The sequence below is a fragment of the Scylla paramamosain genome, unplaced genomic scaffold, assembly GCF_035594125.1.
Source record: "Scylla paramamosain isolate STU-SP2022 unplaced genomic scaffold, ASM3559412v1 Contig4, whole genome shotgun sequence".
Lineage (NCBI taxonomy): Eukaryota > Metazoa > Arthropoda > Malacostraca > Decapoda > Portunidae > Scylla > Scylla paramamosain.
The window spans coordinates 1,620,001-1,622,500 of NW_026973669.1; the positions used below are offsets into that span (position 1 = coordinate 1,620,001).

A 2,500-nucleotide genomic window follows, 5' to 3' on the forward strand; every position below is an offset into this window, starting at 1 on the left:
TAACCATTTATCTATTTTTTATCTATTTATTTATCTATCTACTTTCTTATATATGTGTGTATGCATCTAACTGTCTATCTCTCTGTTCATCTCTCTATATTTTTATCTATTTAATAACTTACCACTTTATTTGTGTGGCAATCTTTCTGTTCATTTATCTGTCTATATATCGATCTAAATGCCTACTTATCCATCTATCTATCTATCTATCTATCTATCTATCTATCTATCCATTCATTTACCTACTTATCTATCTATCTATCAATTCATATATCTGTCTCTCCTTCCACCCATAAGTCTATCAATCCATCTATATCCCCAGATTCTGCGCGAGTTACCGGGCGTGGAGGGACAGCAAAGATCAAGATCAAAACTCACAACAGTCATCATCAGTAAACCTTCGTGAATTCTACAGAGATTATGAGCCGCCAATGATCAGCGGACGGCACACCTGCGTGGGGCTCACCTGCCTACTGCAGACATGCCTGGCAGCCCTGGAAGACGCCTACCCTGGCCTGAAGGACGCTACGTATAAGGTAAGAATATGTGGATTATATTTCGCCTTTCCTACGGGACTCGAGATCAAGATTAAATAAGGTGTATTTTGGCAGTTATGTTTAAAATTATTACTAAAGTGATTGAAAACACTATATAAATAAATAAGTAAATAGACAAACCAAAGAGGCCTGCCAGGTATGTTAACACAATCTTGACCACAACTATCGTACGCTGTTAAACACATTGTTGTACCCTCATACTAACCTTGAAAATTACAGTAATTACTACATTCTGCTAAATTATCACTAGAATCACGAAAACACCCTTGACACTGTTTCCAAAATATTTATAAAATGTTTTCAAAATGTTAACATACAGTTGACAGTTAACCAAAACACCCCAAAACACACCAAAACATCCTCAAAACACACCAAAACACTCCAAAACACACCAAAACACTCCAAAACACTCCAAAACCCTCTCAAAACACACCAAAACATTCCAAAACACTCCAAAACCCTCTCAAAACACACCAAAACACTCCAAAACACTCCAAAACCCTCTCAAAACACACCAAAACACTCCAAAACACTCCAAAACCCTCTCAAAACACACCAAAACAGTCCAAAACACTCCAAAACTCTCTCAAAACACACCAAAACACTCCAAAACACTCCAAAACCCTCTCAAAACACCAAAACACTCCAAAAACACTCCAAAACCCTCTCAAAACACACCCTAAACACTCCAAAACACACCAAAACACTCTAAAACACACCAAAACACTCCAAAACACTCTAAAACACACCAAAACACACCAAAACATACCAAAACACCTCAAAACACACCAAAACACTCCTAAACACACCAAAACATCCTTAAAACACACCAAAACACACCAAAACACTCCAAAACACACCTAAACACTCCAAAACACTCCAAAACACACCAAAACATACCAAAATACCCCAAAACACACCAAAACACTCCAAAACACACCAAAACACACCAAAACATCTCAAAACACACCAAAACATCCTCAAAACACACCAAAACACACCAAAACATCCTCAAAACACACCAAAACACACCAAAACACACCAAAACATCTCAAAACACACCAAAACATCCTCAAAACACACCAAAACACTCCTAAACACACCAAAACACACCAAAACATCTCAAAACACACCAAAACATCCTCAAAACATACCAAAACACACCAAAACACTCCAAACCCCCCCAAACACTCCAAAACACATCAAAACACTCCAAACCCCCCCAAAACACTCTAAAACACACCAAAACACACCTAAACACACCATCACCGTAACCTTCCCTCACCTTCATGCGCCAGGTGGGCTGCGAGGAGGAGGTAGACAACATCGAATGGTTCTGCTCCGGATCGGTTCCTCCAGACACCTGTGAGATGGAACACGTGTTGTTATGCATCCGTGTGAGGCTGTGCGGGCGCGCGGGCGTGATGCTGCTTGACCCCGGGGTACCATGTGGGGGAGGTAGTGACGGTAATGGAGGACGGGCGGGCCCCTACTACAGGGTTCGTGCAGGGGGGGGCGACCAGTGGGGTGCAGAGGTGGTATAGGTACAGGGCGTGGGGAGGCAACGCTGCCTTTGTGACGTGGGAGGTGGTGACGCGACGAGGAGGAGGAGGAGGAGGAGGTTGTGAAGTGTTTAGTGCAGAAAGTGAAGATGGAAGAACAGGAAGTGAAAAAGTGAAAGCTGGCAGTGAAAGAGGAGGAGGAGGAGGAGGAGGTGACAGTGAAGAAAAACAAGGAAAAATCAACACAAACGAAGGAACCAAACAAGGAGGTGACGAGGACAAGAAGAACACAGCAGAACATGACCAACACAAGCAAGACACGCGGGAAAAAGAAAAACGAGACAAAGAAAACGGAAAAGGCGACCCAGAACCACCACCACCACCACCACCACACCAAGAAGGACAGACGGAAAGTAAACACACAAGCATTATATTCGTCGG

General features: G+C 42.4%; 1 protein-coding gene across 1 annotated transcript in view; it reads left to right on the forward strand.

The window, feature by feature from the left end:
• The window catches only part of LOC135096460 (uncharacterized), a 5,868-nt gene that overhangs the window by 2,531 nt on the left and 837 nt on the right, over positions 1–2,500 (forward strand). Inside the window, 3 exon segments of the mRNA XM_063997961.1 lie at positions 323–536; positions 1,856–1,993; positions 1,995–2,500. The exon segment at positions 1,995–2,500 is cut by the window's right edge and continues 191 nt beyond it. Of these exon segments, the coding sequence (XP_063854031.1) occupies positions 432–536; positions 1,856–1,993; positions 1,995–2,500 (749 nt within the window). The 5' untranslated portion in view covers positions 323–431.